Source organism: Tiliqua scincoides, chromosome 5, assembly GCF_035046505.1.
Source record: "Tiliqua scincoides isolate rTilSci1 chromosome 5, rTilSci1.hap2, whole genome shotgun sequence".
NCBI lineage: Eukaryota > Metazoa > Chordata > Lepidosauria > Squamata > Scincidae > Tiliqua > Tiliqua scincoides.
In genome coordinates, this window is record NC_089825.1 from 66,440,604 (window position 1) to 66,458,742 (window position 18,139).

The following is an 18,139-nucleotide window of genomic DNA, read 5'->3' on the forward strand; positions in this document are numbered from 1 at the left end:
GCCCAGACCCCAGCCTGGCGCCACGTGGCCCTCGGCGACTCCCAATCTGGCCAGCAGGAGCCCCCAGTCTCCAATGAGCCTCTGGCCCTCCGGAGATTTGCTGGAGCCCATGCTGGCCCGACGCATTTGCTCTCAGCATGAGGGTGACTGTTCAGTCTCTCATGTGAGCTGTGGGACGAGGGCTCCCTCCACTACTTGCTGTTTCACGTCTGTGATGCAGCAGCAGCAGCGAAGGAAAAGTCTTGAGCTACTGCAAGATCTTCATTCATTCATTCATTCATATATTCCATCTCTAATATATTTATTTATGTAAATTTATTCAAATTTTAAATGTAGATTAATTTTTTTTTCCCCAGACCCTGACACAGTGTCAGAGAGATGATGTAGCCCTCCTGCCAAAATGTTTGGACACCCCTGACTTAGTCCTAAACATGATATTTTTTGTTTAGAGCATTTTCCTCTGGGTAGTCCTAAATTCCATGTTGAACTACAAATTAGTGATAGTCATTAAGCGATGTTTACTCCTTTTTCCACATAATTGCAAAACGCTATTTACACTTGACCTTGATGGTTAACTCTTTTCCTCTGCTGAGGAAAAGCAGCTCTCCTCTTCTGTCCCTGCTAAATCCAATTGTGTGAGCTTATGGACCTGGATTACCTGATAAATTGAAGCTCCAGCAGCTCTCAGTCTGTGGTGAACCAATTGTATTTATCATCTGCCTCTTGAGGGTCTGAACGCACAGTCTGTTTGCACACCAGCATCATCTATCCCCAACCACACTATTGTTTCCATGAAATGATAACATTTGGGCCCAGAATCTTGATGCAATTTAGATGTGGGCTTACCCAACTGATGACTCACCAATCAGAAAGCAATCCTCAAGCTAGACCAACAAGATTTCAATTAAAATGCCCTGTTTACTTTTAAACCTGTGACTTCAAAACTATGGCTGTAGTTTTCAAGCACCTGGTAGAACACAATAAATAGATGGTGGCTTTGTTTGGCTTCATGGGTTACAAATTCTGCCAGCCTGCAAACCTCACCCTGTGCAAATCAGACTCTTGTCGCCATATTGAAGACTCTGCCGTGTAACCTTTCATCCCTGCAGGAATCCTTTATCCCAAAATAGCTGCTTGTGAAAGTTGGGGCTTGGGGGTCTATGTGACCCCTTAGTAGCAATCCAGGCAGGAGGAGCTGCAGACAGAAGTATAAATAAAGAGAATTCTCAGGTGGAGAGATGAAACACTTGGGTGCTTGCATGGCCATCTTGCAACCCTGAACGTAATACTTAAGCAAGCCATGTATTTGTCTTTTCCTTTCCTTTGATGGCCCTCTTTCTAGGAATGACCTCATCCCAGAACTATTGCTATTTCAACAGCCCTTTAACTCTGAACAGAACTGGTAATATTATTAAGTGCTTCCCACTTCTGAGAATGGTGAGAAGTTTCAAGAGCAGCTCTGCTTACATTTGGCTTCCTTTGGGAGACCTCGCTTGGAGGCTTATGGGGCTTGAGCGCTTCTGGAATATTGGGTTTACAGGTATAAAGTCACTTAACAACGGGGATAAGTTCTCCGATCCCTGTTGTTATGCAATTAGGTCATTAAGTGAACATTCAGCCCAGTGTAGTGCCTTTGTTCTGTAAACAGACTCTTCCTGCTGGCTGCACAGGCTACTGGAGATAGATTGCCCCTTCTTTGCATTAAGAGCCTGTTTGTTGTGTAAACAGGCACTTTGTTGCAGGCTATGGGAGACCTGACTGTCTCATTAAGACTCTTTGTTGTGCTTTGACCACCTTATATGCTGTCCGTAGTTAAGTGGACAGTTGTTAAGTGATGCACACCTGTATTTACAAATGCGCCAGTAGAGCCAGAGGCAAGCAGCCAGTGTATGCACCCCTACAGGGCAGCAGATCCACCACCTCACATCAGATCCAGAATGGCAACAGCTTTGCCATCACAGAATCACAGCTTTGCCATCACTGCCCAGAATTGCTCCAGCAGTGAATGGGAGGGGCCGGTTACATGCAATACTTACAGTGCCGCCGCCACCCCTTGTAGCTATACTACTGGCACTTGCTGAGTGCATTATATTCACTAAGGTTCAGTGGCATAGCTAATGATCGTGTAGCCTAAAGTTCAAAATGATGCCCCGGAAGTGATGTCATGCCCAGCCTTTTATAAAAAATGCAAATCAGAGGAAAACCTGCCTCTTCGCCCCAGCAGCTTGCCACCCACTTGCTCTTCTGCCTCCCCCCAGCCAGTGGCATAGCTAAGGCATCTATCTGCAACCTGGGATCAAACAAGATTTTGTAGCCTCCCCATGACAAAATCAAATTTAATTAAGTAAATAAATGAGTCGCTTATTGGTTAGAGGCACTGTACTGGGCTGAAGAGGGACAGTTATTCTCCCACTGCTAAATATAACACCATTTGAAAATGCCTCTTTACCCATTTAGCAGGGGTAACTATATGTTACATGGAAATGAGAGTCGCCTCATATTAAACCTTACTGGTTCCATGCTGTATCATAGTAACATCTCATTGGCTGTCAGAACAATCAGTCTCATAGGTCAGTTTTGAGTTAAAGAAATCCATTTTTTGTTCCATAAAGCAGTTGTGTTTTCATTTTCTGGTTAATTGGCCATAACTTTTGTTAGAATGCAGATATTTCAATGAGGTTTTTTAAATTGCATTCTGCATTAAATTACCTTTCCAATGATATATAACATGATGGTATTATTCGTACATACCAATTTTTTCACAATTTTGGTCAGTAGTATCAAGCTCAGCTTGTTGCCTGCCTAAAGCTCGTTGCCTGGTGCAGCTGCTACCCCCTGCATCCCCTTAGTTACGCCATTGCTAAGGATGCAATCCTATACACACTTTCCTGGGAATAAGCCCCACTGAACACAAAGGGACTTACCTCTGGGTAGACATGCATAGGATTTTGCTGGAAATAGTCATTAGCTCACTCCTCTACATCTGAGTTAAGGGGAAGGGCTATCTGGTCTCAGAGTATGGCATCCCGGCTTCTTGGACCTTGTCACCTCTTTCTCTGGCAGTTCAATGCTGGATAAAAATTCAGAAAATTCAGCGTATTTGAGTTCACAATATTTCAGGAGTGTTCTTTAATTTGGGGGAACACGTACTTTGCAGACTCCACAACCACTCCTCTGGCATATTGTAGGTTCCATGCATTAAAATTGGTTGCTTGTGTTTGATAAAGTGGCCCAAGTTAAACCCAAATGCAGTCTAGTGTCTTCGTTGTTGGGTGCGAGGGTAAATAGAATGCCAGATGCAGGGGAGTGGTAGTGAGATGCAAGTATCTTGTGGTCTGGTGTGCTCCCCAAAGCATCTGGTGAACCGCTATGAGATTCCGGAAGCTGAACTGGATGGGCCCTGGGCCTGACCCAGCAGGGCTCTTCTGATGTTTTTGTGTTCATATATCCTTCTCCATATCTTCTCAGGAAATTTGCTGCCACCGCAGCTGTAATAATAGTCTGTTCTTTCCATGCACACAGAGATATTGAGGCAGCAGGAATCAAATTTCATGGCATGTCTAGAGTTTGGATTATGAGGCCATAGGAGTCGTATGTGCATAAATTGATATGTTCAGTGCATATGGAAAAAGTATTATAATCTATTGTACCCCCAATAGGGACTCTCCTAATTAGCTGTGATTGCTCAACCGGATCTGAACACAATTTGATGTGTACTTTGAATCCTTTTATTTTCAAAGCAGAATCTATTTGCCCATTAGAGTGGCTGAGATGGTGGGTGTTGTGCTGTATTTATCACTGTAATTAGTTTAATTCTAACTAAGCAGGAATAACATTAATTGTGTTTTTAACCATTTTTGAGGGGTGGGGGGTTTACAGTAATTGCTTAGAAGCATGCTGCGATTGAAATATAAGACTATGAGCACAAAGGATTTTCCAACTGCTATTTATATTTCACTTTCCACTAACGAATGGAAATTATCTCTTCATTTAAGTCATTCCACGCATTGTACATCTCACTGTCTTTGCTTTCTACCATCATTACTGCCCAGCAGAAAATTGCAAAACTGAGACGAATGGCAAATGGGAATCCACAATAAAACTTCAAGGAACAGCAGGAACTTCGCTTCCAAAAGTCCGCAACCCCCTGTTCCAAAACCCCCTGTTGGCATGGCTGCATTGGCACTGGAGAGTTGGTTAGGATTGACTGTTTAGGTCAGAGCCTATTGGGCATAAATTGTGCCTTCATAATCACAACATGATATGATTCCCGGAGCTGTTGTGCCTGTATGGAGACTCACAGAGCTAGGCCATTATTCTGAAGCAGTCTTGCCTCGCCTTTCATTTGATGTGTCTCTTTAGTCCCCTGAATTTGATCTTTCTAAATGAAAGCAACATGTCTCCCTGTCATTGTCCATTAATTGCATCTGCTGGTTTATGTACACTGAACCCACTTTAGCAGCCTGGTCCCCAAGGTGCCACTGGCCTTGAAAACCTACTTGAATTTGATGATGCTGTGCTTCAAATGAGAACCAGAATAAATGGCCTCTGCCACACATTTTTAAAGTGTATTTTTTGGGGCCAAACAGTGGATCAAGGGCTTAATCAGGGGCTCATTTTTAGGTTTTAGGTAGATGTAGACTTTTAGTAACACCCCCCTGAATAGTCTTGTTACCCTCCACATTAATCAAGGAATGAATCTAAGAATGAAAATGCCTCTTAGCTGTATTTTGAGAGTGGTGCGTGTTCTGATTGGTTTGTTCATTTTTGACCACACAAATTAATGTTGAAATCTTTTAGAACATTTGGATAACCGTGATTCAATGCACAAATCCCACAATTATGAGTAATCTTCTCTCCTGAGCCTTATTATAGGGTCACAAACAGGTTTTTCTCTTTCCACTCCCTTATTTCTTTTAATGCTGATTGTGTGATTTCCTGTCATTCTAAATGCTGAATGACTTGTACAATGTTATTGATGAAATAGCAGCACACAAGGGTGAATGAAGAAAAAGAGAACTTTAGTGTGTAATGCAAGAGCTGTTTTCTCCAGTCACTCAAATCTATATGTATATAGTTGATTGTGACAAGGTTAGAGCTGAGCTTTTCTGTAAATCCAAGAACTGGATTAGGTGGTGGGAATAAATAGGATGCATTTACTGTCATTATGTATAATGATCCACCACTGCAATCAAGCCTGCTTCTTAGCAATGAATTCTATTTAGAGGATCTCTGTACAGCTACAAAATTGTGATTAAAAATATGCAGGAGAATGAAACGAGGAAAGCGTTTTTTTCCCCACCTTGGACAACCTCTGTCCATGGTCGCAGCTGCAGCAGGGCCAGTTTTCGTCATGAAGTTAGGTGGTCATCCACAGCCTAAGGAACAGGCAAAGTGAAAGCAGAAGGCGCTAGTCCCCAGGACTGGAATATGGGGGGTGGAAGGTGGGAGCAAGCAGTCATGTGAGCAAAAACCAGGCACTGTAGAAAAGGTCAAGACCTGCCCTGGATGTTTTCTAGCTTTGTCTTGTCAGCAGAAACAATTGAGTTGCCTGGGGTGGATCATCTGGGGGGCTAGGAGGACACGGTAACCCGTGGAACTTTTTAACTTGTGTCACTGAGTGGCTTGCCACAAGGATAACAAAACACCAATCCACAGACACCCAGTTCTGGCCCTGACAGTTTGTGACAGATTCTCAGTGTTATGCAAGCACTGTCAGAGCTCCATATGCCAGACAATAACACAGAAAAGCATGTAATTAGTTTGTGGAACTCTTTGGCACAGGATGTAGTGATGGCATCTTGCCTGGATGCCTTTAAGAGGGGATTGGACAACTTTCTGGAGGAAAAGTCCATCATGTGTGAAAAGCCGTGATGTGTATGTGCAACCTCCTGATTTTAGAAATGGGCTGTGTCAGAATGCCAGATGCAAGGGAGGGCACCAGGATGCAGGTCTCTTGCTGTCTTGTGTGCTCCCTGGTGCATTTGGTGGGCCACTGTGAGATACAGGAAGCTGGACTAGATGGGCCTTTGGCCTGATCTAGCGGGGCTCTTCTTATGATCTTATGCCTTTTGTCAAAGTGCCGGCCTATAAGCCTGCAGCACTTGCATGCTAATATTGTATATCCCAGTATACAGTATCCCAGTAGGTGCCTGCAGGGCTGGGAAAAATTACATTTGTAGCATTGCATATGTGTCTAAAGGGGAACTGTGAGTGAGAGGATGTTCGTATCCCACTGATGATTGTTCGAAGGTTTTGCTCATCCTGCGTTCTGCTTTCTCTGCCTTGGTGCCACTCTAGAAACAAGACTGGGCAATCTGCAAAGCTGGAATCAATTTGGGGAAAAATTTGGATGGGAACAATTTTATAATTTCCATTATTGCTGTTAGTTAGAACCATTTAATGTTACACTCACTACATGAATTTCTGACAATACTATGAGTGCAATACTATGAGAGACAATACTATGACTTTTTGTGTGTGCAGTAGCTCTCGTGTGTTTCTTGTAAATAGATCCGAAATGGATATATCATCTGCTGCCTCTGAAGGCATTCTCATTGGCTACTGCCCACAGCAAGATGCCCTAGATGACCTTCTGACCGGTTGGGAACATCTCTATTATTACGGCAGTCTACGTGGAATTCCAAAGCAATATATCCAGAAGGTGTGTGTCAGTGTGTATTTGCTTTGAATGCAACAGCATTACATTGGGCCACGGAACTTACAAAACCCATTTCTTTGTGCTCTAGCTAGTATGCTGTAAAAATGTACTCTTTATACTTTAGTTGGCATGCTGTAATCTGTCTTTCGACATATTTCACTTGAAAAAGCCCCTTGCCTGAAAAACCGCATACATACTTATTTTAGGTTTTAAAAAGAAAAGTGAATTAGTTAGCTCTCATGCACCTTTATTGAAGTTAATGGAGTATAAAACCAAGGTTAGAGCCCCATCAAGACTGCAAATGGGAAAAGAATAGAGATGGGTATTATAACGAGAAAGCAGCTTCATTCATCTTGGAATGCTGAGCCAAGAAAAGCAGCCACATTTATTCTCCCATTCAGGTTCTACAGAGCGGAACTGAGCTACCTCTAGGGATTGCATTATCAAAACAATCCTTATGGAAAGAGCATTAATTGACGACAGTAGGAATCCGCTCCTCATCTTCTCTTCCTCTGTTTGGTTACCAGTGATAAGCAAAACTCAAAGGAACCAATCAAGTTGTCAACCAGTAAAACTATGTTCTGTTGGGCAACTAGGTTTGAAAGCTCCAAAATAGGGATGAGCAGGTTTCCATCTTTCCATCATTGTTCCACAGATTCACTCTGTCCTGCATTCTGCTCTACCTGCATTTAGCTCAGAGAGTTTCTCCAATTAATTTTGAAATTAGTGCATGCCTGGTTGCCACTGTTTTAAGTTTGCATCCCCCCCTTTTACAGGTTATTAAGGCTCATTGGCACGCATGCTTTTCCATTAAGTCACTGCATAACCAGGACACTTGATGGAGTGCACAATCTTGCTCAAATCGTGATTTAATCATTATACATGTATGTTGGTGTGCATTGGTAACCTGTAAAGAAAAAAAAGTGCAGACTGGGAACTGCAAAAACAGGGCACACAGCATTTTTAATCAAGTCCAGAAAACCAACAGAGAAGAAAAAGCAAACACAAATGCAATGGTCTGGAAACAAGATCAGATAATTCAGAACCCCTAAATCCACAGAGGAATTCATGGGGGGGGGTGTCACAACCATCCCTACTTTTGAATTTTAACACTGTCCACATTCCACCTGATTCTGACAAACTTCACAACACCCAGATTTTGTGCCAAACACACTCTTGAACCATCATGGTCCAGGTACTGGCTCTGTCCAAAGAGGCATTATTGTTGAAATTAGATTTGGTAACCTTGCCCATAGAACTGCAGACATGCAGATCATATTCCTATTGGGTTTAAGAGGATAATTGTTATTCCTTTGAAAATAGTTAATCTCTGCTATAATTACCTGTCACTGTAGTTTCTTTCTTGTGGTTAGCATTTTCATACAATAGGATTGTGCCTTCAAGCAGTAATGGACCACCAGCCTTCAGAGTGGCTGCTAATACAGAGCTGGGATGAAATTATTTCTAGCAAGTTTCAGACTAACTGTGCATTCCATCAGGAAACTGATAAATATGTATAAATCACGCATATGACATTGACTCTTCTTTTTTGGTCCTAAACGTAATTTGGAACAGGAGTTTAATTAGGCAGCAAATGAGCTCCTTGAGCTCTATAAAATGTGTATTAACCTTTTCACTGCTCTCAAGCATAACAAAGGACAGCATACTTCTTAATGCAAATTCCTAACTTTTGGTACTGCATACTTTACTAAAGTTGCTTATGAATAGAGTTGCCACCAGAATTTTACCTAAATTGAATTTGGAGGGTCCACCTTAGGTGAAAGATCTCAGGAATTTTTAAGCACTGCACTCTTGAGGTGGCGCAGATCCAAGTAGCCTCATTGGGGCTGCTGCAGCATTACTCAGGGTAAGGGGAAGCGATTCCCCTTGTCCCGGGCTGAGCTGCAACTGGCCCCAATCCTGCCTTGGATGCGGAGCAAGCCCACCACCTGCCTGCTCCAGGGCAGGGCAGGATTGGGCTGTTAAAGCAACACCTTTGAAATGTGTTTAAAACAGAGTGAAGCTTGTAGTATAGTTATGTTCTCAGACGACATCTGTAAGTAGAATACCCATCTTATACAGTGAAATACCCTACTGAAACCCCATACCCCATTCTATCAGCCCTTTGTAGTCCCTTCATCTGTATATAGGATGTGCTAAATCCACCCTTCTTATATAAATTATTTTGGCTTCTCACATATTTCCTCAGACATATTTTTGAGGCAGAATCATCAAAATCACTTTGAATTTCAGGGAGTTTTCACAGAGTAGACCAGGTACATGGTGCCCGGTTCACTTCCTGGCAGCTCCATTATTAATTACTACTGAATTTTTCATCCCACCCTTTCTCCAAGGAGCTTAGAGTAGCATATATAGTTCTTCCCCATCTTCATAACAACTCTGTGAGGTTGATTGTGCGGAGAGAAAATGATTGGTCCATGAACTTCACAGCTGAGTGGGAATTCAAACCCAGGTTGTGCCAGTCCTAGTCCAACACTCTTACCACTACACCACACTGATTCTCTGAGTGAGAAGATCTCAGCTGGACTGGGATTAATCCCTCCTTAGGACCTTTGAGAACTTCTGCCCATCAGAGTAAACTGGATTGGATAGACTAATGAAGCACAAATTAGCTTTGTGTGTTAAGTCCAGTCGAGTAGCAAGCTAAGGACTTACAGAACCTCCCATGAGAAACTACATTGGTCCTATTGAAACACTAGGGCTCCAATCCTATCCAACTTTCCAGCAGCACTGATGCAGCCCCGAGGTAAGAGCACAAAGTTCCCTTACCTTGAGGAGGTCTCTGTGATTGCCCCCCACCTCAGGATGCAGCACACGTCCTGTTGGCTCAGTGCTAGAAAGATAAGATTGGGCCGTAGGTTCCTTAATTAAGCTTTTAGCAACTGGAGTCTGCCACTTAGTGAAAACGTAAAAGTTCAATTACAAAATAATTCATCAGTACCAGTACACAGTTTAATCTTATCTTCAGACCTAGACCTGAACCATAAAGAGACAGGGAGGTTCATGAATACTTTTGCTTCCCATGCAATTAAGTAATTAAATTGATTGATTGATTTTTACCCTTCCTTTCTCCCAGTAGGGTACTCAAGGTGACTTACAATCATATTAAAATATAAAATATTGAAAAACATATAAAAAACCCCTTTGGGTTTTTGCCCCCCTTTTCATGACTTGGGAGATCTGTGATCAACAATTCAAGTGTTTGCATATTCAGAATGGGGACAACAGTTCCTGTCCACACTCTTGAATTGCCTTTGTAACATTTTTATATATGCTATATTGCAATTTGATGTAGCAAGACCCTCACTCTGAATTGGCTTCACGTCATCCTGGCATTATCATGCTGACTATGTGAAAACAGGCATGAAAAAGGTGATTGCTGTTATTATGGATGGTGATCAGAAAACATTTTGTGGTCCTTGAAAGCTCTCCTCTTGTAATCACAAAAATTCAGCACAGCACTTTCAAAACTACATCTCACCAAGTCAGCAAATGCAAACATCAGCTAATCGTAATGGTAACCGTCAGCCAGGCCATCTTATCTCATCCCTGAGACATCAGATCTGAGAGGGGAAAGACAACTGTACAGAATGAAGATGGAAAAACTGCCTTATAAGCATGTGAAACCCCTTTCAACCATTTTGATGATCCTGTAGAGCTGTCAATTTTCTTTAACATCTTCTTTTGTGGGGCTCAATGGAATGGTAAGACTGAAATGTCAATTTGGTGGACATTTGCATTTCTTAGCTTTGAAGTGTTTCTCTTGAGGTATTTTTTTTAATTCTGCGTAAGTAACTTTCATATTAGTGAGAAAGGAATGAACAGCATGAAGAAAGTAGCCCTTGTGGTTACCGCTCTTACAAATCTAAACAATTGGAGAACCTTCAGCTATGAACCTTTTTTATCACATCTATTTTAAAGGCATAAGAAAAGCCCTGATGGCTTATATTAATGGTTCTTGTAGCCTAATCTACAGTTTCCTACAGTAGCTTGCTTGATGCCTCTGGGAAAGTCACAAGCAGGACATGAGGGTAACAGCCCATTGTTCCCAGCATCTGATTCTCAGAAGTTTACTGCAAATGAACATGTTGCTTCCATAGTCAATATCGTGACTATATTGACATCCGAGTCTTAAATTCTTACTCTTGCATACCAGTCCTTTGCAGTGATGATTCCCAGACAGTGCAATAAGATCCTTTAATGCATCAATGAGTCTTGTGTTGAGGTCAAAGGCCATAAACTATGATGCAGGGTTCAGCATGCTACAGCAAAACCAGGAGGCTATACTTTTAAGCAGCTGGAAATGACTTGTAGCTCCTGAGCAAAATGGCATTCTGTTGCTAGCTTCCTTTGTAAGGTTATAGGTCATGACTTGTTATCCACTGATTTGGTATCCACTGATTTGACTCACCACCTATTACCGGGGGTCCACCTTTATATGCCTTGTAACAAGGGGGAAAAGTGACCAAATCCCATTTCCTACCTTTGCACTGTTAAACCACACTGGTTGCAAGCTTCTTGAGCTTAAAGATAGCTTTAAAGAACCAGTTTCACATTTCTTGCTCCTCCATTGTTGCTCCAGATGCATTGGTTTATAGACGCTATACTGCATTCAGCCACTTATTCGGTGAATAATGGAATCTAATGGAATGATTTCATTTCATTAGATTCCATCATTCATGGTATAGCATCTATACCAATGCATTCTGGGGCAACAATGGAGGAGCAAGAAACCCAGAAGTGGGTCTTTAAAGCTATTTTTCCACTGATTTGGTATCCACTGATTTTAGTTTAAACCACTGAGGATTTTGGAATGGAACCCCAGTGAATCATGAGGCACAACCTCTATTATGTTTCAGCTCTTCAAGGGTTACAATGGTCCCCTCTGTCAATATGGTATTTTTAGGGTAGCAATTTTCAACTGTTACCCTGCACATGCCCGATCTTGTCTGATCTCGGAAGCTAAGCAGGGTCAGGCCTGGTTAGTACTTGGATGGGAGACTGCCTGGGAATACCGGGTGCTGTAGGCTTATACCATAGTCTTTTGAGGTTGCCAACCAACCAATTTTCAACCTTTTCCATATCACAGCACACTAACAAGGTGCTAAAATTGTCAAGGCACAACATCAGTTTTTTGACAATTGACCAGGAACACCACTCTACTGATGGGGGATTCACATTCCCCAATGGCCATTCTAACAAATGACCCTCCCCCAAACTCCCACAGCACACCCATGGACCATTGACAGCACACCAATGTGCCACAACACAGTGGTTAAAAATCACTGTTTGAAGATAGGGTTTTTATATCTAATGCACAGACGGGGCCTGCACAATTTATGACCCATCATGAGACCACCAGTCTGCTTCACACACTTCCTATTTTTCCTGTTGCCTAGGATAACCAAAATAAGGCATGCCATAATATAGGACAGGTTGGCTGTGCTTGTTTTGGTAGGTCTTATGTTGTAGAGATCTGCTGTATGATGATTCTATATTTGTGGTTGTTTAAAAAACAGGACCCTGAATTTGAATGAACACATTAAAAACTGCTGACACCATCCCTCATGTGGTGAGTCACCACAGATCATTACCCTTTGGCACCTTCCAATTTAGCTCTCATTTTTGGTAATGATCCGTGATGACTCATCCTGTGATGAGTGATACCAGCAGATTCAAATCTCAGGTAATCAAATGGATAATTACAACTATCACAAGAATCATATAATGTGTGAACACATCCTGAGTTTTTACCATTAAAATAGTTTATCAGCAAAAAATAAGGATACTTTCTTTGCAATATAGCACAAGTTGTTTGAATTTGAAATGCAGAATAATAGCTGTTCATTTGTCTCCTCCCTCAGTAAATTTGTTAAAAGAAGATGACTTACAGTTTGAATTGATTCCATAAGTAGATTTAATATATTAAAGTTATAACTTCCAGGAGGTTCAAGCTTTCACTAGTAGAGCTATCAGCAGGAAGAGTTTAAGCAGCCGAAATAAATGTGAAATTGCATCTCGTACTCCCAAAGAACAGCTAGCTGGATAGGATATGAAAACAGAGCATTTCTTATCAGCAGGACGCTTTTTATTAACACATTGCAGTGGCTATTTGTTGAGTTTTAAATCATTATGTTACAAAAGTAAATGAACTGAACTGAGAGTCAGCATGATATAATGGATAGTATACTGGCCTGCAGAGACCTAGATTCAAAAACTCAACTCAGTTAAGTTAGTCAGTGTAACTCAGTCTAATCAGCTTTGCAAAGCTAATGGGAAGATTACATGAGATACCTCCTGACCTCCTCAGAAAAAGGCTGGACTACAGTGATAAATGTTAGTTTTATACTATATATATTAATTGGAATAAAAAGAGGAAATCATAACATTAAATACAATGTGGCATCTAGCTGGAGGCACTCCCAGACTTACATAAGAGTTCCATTCTGGACTCCCTTACATAAGTTGTTTGCAGAAATTGGGAGGGGCAAGAAGAGCCTCCCACGCTCAGTTCTCAAAACAAAATTGGGATGGATGAGATGGATCATCTTAATTCACTTAGGACCCAGCTATCTGTTGTTGCAAGGAAAAAGAATATGACTCCCTCTCCCCTGGTCACCTCATTAAGAATGCAATGCAAATTCTTTCTTGCAGGTGGCTGAAGACCTAGTTGGTCAATTATACCTGGATGCAGATGCAGACAAGCTAGTGAGGACATATAGCGGTGGGACCAAAAGGAAGCTTTCTACAGCCTTGGCTTTAGTTGGCAAACCCCATATCCTTCTCTTGGTAAGTAGACTAGATTTTTACTGTGGCTTATGAAGAGTGTGCAAGGACATTTTTTTTTTTTTAAATTTCAGAAGTGAATGAATTAAAAAATGCTGTTCGGTTATAAATGAAACAAAAATAAACTGTGGATCAACATTCCAAGCTTGTATTTCTAGGTGAGCTTCTGTGTCACAGGTTGTGTTGTATGACTAATACATGTATTGCAGGTAAGTCTGGACATCAAATCAGTATAGAAAACACCTTTCTTTATAAGCAGGAATTCTAAAAACCTGAGGATAGTAGTTTACAATCTTGTAACATGAGGCCATTTTCTTCATGCACCCTTTCTGACAGCTAGCCATACCATCTGCATAGAAGAACACATTTGCTAAGAACACAGTTGGGTAATTTCATTCATGTGGAATGAACACAAAGAGCCACCCACTCACCAACCCACCCCCAAAAATCACCCCCAAAACTCTGTATCATCAGTGTAAGCATGCAGTATTAAGAATCAGTTTTAAAAAGAAATACCAACAGCCTTAATATTGTCTAAAGACCATATTGGATGTGATGGCCAACAGGTAGCTATCATCTGTCTTTCTTTCCCCCCCCTTCCCTCTGCAATGCCTAATGGCACTTGCTTGCATTGTGACATCATGACATGCAGCAAATTTGGTTGGGTGCTGAGGAAGAAGAGAGGGAACTAAATGCATGGCTATCATTTTTGGCAGGAACTACACTTTTACCGGTGTACTCTAGCTTTCTCCCAATGCTTCAATGTCTTTGGGTTTCTTTAGATGCAGTGCAGAATCTAGTGCATTGATTTGCCACCCCCCCCCTCCCCACAGCATAAAGAACCAAAACCCAAAAGGTCCTCATAAATCAATCAATTTTATCTGGATCAAATGTTTTATTTATTTAGAAATAAAATCACACAATAAAGCAATCCAGAGTGCAATAAAAGGAATAAAATGGCAATAATCCCAATTAAAAGCAAGTCTGCAATCCACTCACCGGGGAGTAAGTCCAATTTATTTCAGTGGGGCTTACTTCTGAGTAAACATGCATAGGATGGGGCTGTAAATCCTTTTTCACAGTGAAAAAGCAATGGTAGAAAGTAAAGATCTGAAATACTCAACATGGACTAGTTTGGCCAATACTCTTGCTACTAGACAGCACTTTTCCACTCACCTGAAGAAAATCACATGAAAGGAGAGGGGCCAGAATGAACATGCACAATGAATGTGCATGTTTTGATCATGTGGGGCCAATTTATCAGCAACCAGAAAGAGTATTGGCCAAACTGGCCCAAGGTTGATGTTCAGATGTCTGGCTATGAACCTCACTGATTATGGACCATTTAAATTGATCTGCTAACTACCCTAGAAAAGGGAGCGTGATGGTTGCAAATCCATTCATGTTCTTCCCCCCACCCCACTTAATTATCTAGCTCTATATTCTATGTTTAGCAAGCCTAAAATGAAGTAATTATATTTTCTCCAGCAAAATGTGCATTCTACAGCGATTGATTTACTATGAAGTGATTTAAAAAAAATTTGTCTGCTTTAGATACCACTACTAATAAATCACTGTTTAAGTTTTATCTGTACATCATCCTAAGGATTTTTAAGGCATATAATTCTGCCCATTGGATACTTTAGTTCATGTCCATGGAAAAATTGTTTTGAAAGAAGCATATGCTAACAAAAAAATATTGATTTTAGAATTTATTTCCTACTAGAGTCTACAAGCATATGTTCTCAGTCTCTGGCAGTTTACAGCCTAACAATAAAGCATCTGAAAAAAATTTTTTTTAAATTACCAAAACAACAGGATAGCATCCAATTCAATTAGGCAGAAGTCAGAGATTTCAGAGGAACAGCCAATGGACCCAACCCCTTTATTGTCCAAAAGTCTTCTGGGACAAACATATCTTTACCAATCTTGAGAAGGCCCCAAATGCCTACTTAGCTGTTGGTACAATGTATTGTCTATATATAAGCATTTTCAATTTGTTGCATGCTTTATTTACTGTCTTTGTCTTCACAATAATCCTACGAGGTAGGTCATAGTCTCGTTTTACCAGTTAAGAACAAGGCTGAGAGAACCTTGCCCAGAGACACACAAAATCCATAGCAGAGGTTATACCTGAATCTCTGTCTCCTAACTCCAGTATAACTCTTTCCTTTGGGCTATGCCAGGGGTGTCCAAAGTTTTTGGCAGGAGGGCCACATCATCTCTCTGACACTGTGCCCGGGCCGGGAAAGAAAAGAGTTAATTTACATTTACAATTTGAATAAATTTACATAAGTTTACATAAATGCATATATTAAAGATGAACATATATGAATGAATGAAGGTCTTGCAATAGCTCAAGACCTATAAAAGGCCTTGCACAAAGCAAGGCTGGCCTTTCCTTTGCTGCCGCTGCATCACAGATGTGAAACAGTAAGCAGTGGAGGGAGCCCTCGCCCCACAGCTCATGCGAGAGGTCAAACATTTGCCCTCACACTGAGAGCAGTTGCGTCAGGCCAGTGTGGGCTCCAACAAATCTGCAGAGGGCCAGAGGCTCATTGGAGACTGGGGGCTCCCTGAGGGCCGCATTGAGAGGCCTCAAGGGCTGCAAGTGGCCCCAGAGCCGGGGTTTGGGCACCCCTGGGCTATGCTGAAAGATTAGAAAACAAAGAATGTGTGAATCTTGAGGTATTTAATTCCCCGCCTATAATGGGGGGAGTGTGTATATACCTAAAGGGTGATTATAAGCAAGCTCCAATGTTCTGACCCTCTTCTCAGGCACTTCATAAAGAGAAATTGAAGACCTCAGGAGAAATTTAAGGCCCTTGTGATAGACATTACTTGTGGTGTGAACTCTCTTTTATTCAAATTGGCAACAGTTTTTTTGAAACCCATGTCATTCCACCAATGACCACAACAGACAAAGTAACACATCACCCTGCTTACTCTGGCAGTAGCTGTTTTCTCAGTAGACAAAGGGAACCATTGCTTGAGTGATCCATCTTTAAAACAGCTATTTGCTGCTACCGTCTATACCTAGGATGCGAACACAGAGGGAAAGCAAAGCCAATACCAACTAAGCCAATACCAGAAATCATTTGCAGCCTCTTCTGCCTGTTGGGGGGAAGTGCTGCTGGCATTACGCTTTGGAATGGTGGGAGCTCAGAATACATATTCTATCCCCCCCTTTCTGAACTGGACACAGTTCCTCCCAGCTTGCGGCTTTGTTCATAATAGGCTTGCTTGGTGCCATCAATTACTCCACTTCAGTCATGTCTTCTCTGTTCCTTTCCAAATGTATTAGGCTGCAGGGATGGAGAGGACTTGCTGCAAGGCTTCCAATATGCTCTACAACACTGTTCTGCCAATGTCCTGGGGGCTAGAATTCCCCCCAAATTCCAGGCATTCTAAGTCTTTAAAGGGGACATCAGGATCCCTGGGAAATGTGGTTTCCCAGCCTTCCTGATGCCCAGGATGCTGACATTCTGCTTTCCAGAAAAAAACAGTATTTTCATGGATCCTGAGGCACTTCAGGCACAGTATTCCAGGTGCAGAATTTTTCATCCAGTGTGCCACAGCACATTAGTGTGCCACAAATGGTCTGCAGGTGTGCTGTGGGAGTTTGGGGAGGTTCATTTATTAGTAGGGCCATTGGGGGATGTGAGCCCCCTGCCAGCAGCACCATGTTTCTTGACAATTGTCCAAAAACTGATGGTGTGCCTTGACAATTTTAGCGCCTTGTCAGTGTGCCGTGAAATGAAAAAGGCATAATGGAAGTTCTTATTGAGAGGCCCAACTCTTGTAACCATCATCAGCTAAGTTCCACCAACCCCTAACAATTGCTAGATCCCTCTTGAGGAAGGTGAAGTGTGCTGCCACGTACTAGATGCTTTATTCTGGGGCACACTTCCGAGAGGGAAGCCCTTATTATTAGACAGGGCAAAACAGCTAAGCAGCAACCAGGAAGGTTGGGGATGACAGCAGTGGTCTAACATCCAACATGCGTCCTCTGCTGTCATCCAGCAACTGACAGCACTAGCAATTCAAAATGCAAGAGGGGGCATGATCCTGATTTAGAGTGCTGGAAACCACCCCATCTTTTCTCTTCACCATACACATACCCTCATTTACTTATATTGTGTCTTCTCAGGGATTTTAAATTTTAAATTCACTTTGAGAACCAATCATGAATGAAAAGTGGGGTATAAGTAAATAAATATGGGGGAGAGTTCGGCTGGCCATAGGAGCTGTGGGGCCCAATGCAAGACATTTTTGCGGTGGGGGGGGACCCTGCAGAGGCCCCTACTCATCAGAATAAGTGGCAGCAGTGAGGCACCCAGCAGTTGTGTCACCACCAACTTCTTTGGGGGGGATTTCAAGCCAATTGGACCCAGTGGTGGACAGATGGGAGGGCCATCCAGTGGCAATGATCTGCTCCTCCTGCTCTCCTTGTGATGCCAAGGCACGAAAGATTCAGAGCAAGGTGACAGGGAGCCCAATTTGGCCAAATTGTCTTAAGGCTGGACCTGCTAGGGAAGGGGGGAAAAGGAGGGGCTCTGGCTCACAGAGGGTTAGTGGTCCTAAAGGGGAGGCATTCAGGACCTGTCATATGCACCTGAAAGTGAAACTACGGGTGTGGCAGGACCCAAACTTCAGAATGGACGCAAAATT

At 42.1% G+C, this 18,139-nt stretch overlaps 1 protein-coding gene and 1 pseudogene across 1 annotated transcript in view; both read left to right on the forward strand.

Annotated features, from left to right (window-relative positions):
• The window catches only part of ABCA13 (ATP binding cassette subfamily A member 13), a 256,616-nt gene that overhangs the window by 216,433 nt on the left and 22,044 nt on the right, over nt 1-18,139 (forward strand). Inside the window, exons 49-50 of the mRNA XM_066629193.1 lie at nt 6,514-6,664; nt 13,337-13,471. Coding sequence (XP_066485290.1) covers nt 6,514-6,664; nt 13,337-13,471 — 286 coding nt within the window. The remainder of the gene's footprint in view (nt 1-6,513; nt 6,665-13,336; nt 13,472-18,139) is intronic.
• Nucleotides 11,596-11,712, forward strand: LOC136655147 (5S ribosomal RNA; annotated as a pseudogene).